Source organism: Antrostomus carolinensis, unplaced genomic scaffold (genome assembly GCF_000700745.2).
Source record: "Antrostomus carolinensis isolate BGI_N321 unplaced genomic scaffold, ASM70074v2 scaffold43663, whole genome shotgun sequence".
Taxonomy (NCBI): domain Eukaryota; kingdom Metazoa; phylum Chordata; class Aves; order Caprimulgiformes; family Caprimulgidae; genus Antrostomus; species Antrostomus carolinensis.
In genome coordinates this window covers 1-239 of record NW_010303984.1, presented here as the reverse complement: position 1 = coordinate 239, position 239 = coordinate 1, and the positions used below count along the sequence as shown (strand labels likewise).

The 239-nt window shown below is 61.5% G+C and overlaps 1 protein-coding gene across 1 annotated transcript in view; it reads right to left on the bottom strand.

Moving 5' to 3' along the window:
- Positions 1-233, bottom strand: part of LOC104522096 (transducin-like enhancer protein 3) — a gene marked incomplete at both ends in the record, with an annotated part of 2,215 nt that extends 1,982 nt beyond the window's left edge. Inside the window, one exon of the mRNA XM_010164291.1 lies at positions 175-233. Within this exon, the coding sequence (XP_010162593.1) occupies positions 175-233 (59 nt within the window). The remainder of the gene's footprint in view (positions 1-174) is intronic.
- Between the last annotated feature and the right edge of the window lie 6 nt (positions 234-239).

The following is a 239-nucleotide window of genomic DNA, read 5'->3' as shown; positions in this document are numbered from 1 at the left end:
CGCAGCAGACCTGCTCCAGCCCTCGCATCGTCCTTGTGTCCTCCTCTGCACTGGCTCCAGTAGCTCCATGTCCTTGTGCTGTTGGTGGCCCCCCGAACTGGATGCATTTTGGAGAAGAGCAGCTCCTGGTGCTCCCAGCCCTCCTGCTGTGGTCAGCTGCAGAGGTTGGCTCACCTGACGAGGGTCTGGTTGTGCAGGTCCCAGACAGCGATGTTGCCGTCGCTGCAGCAGGAGAAGCA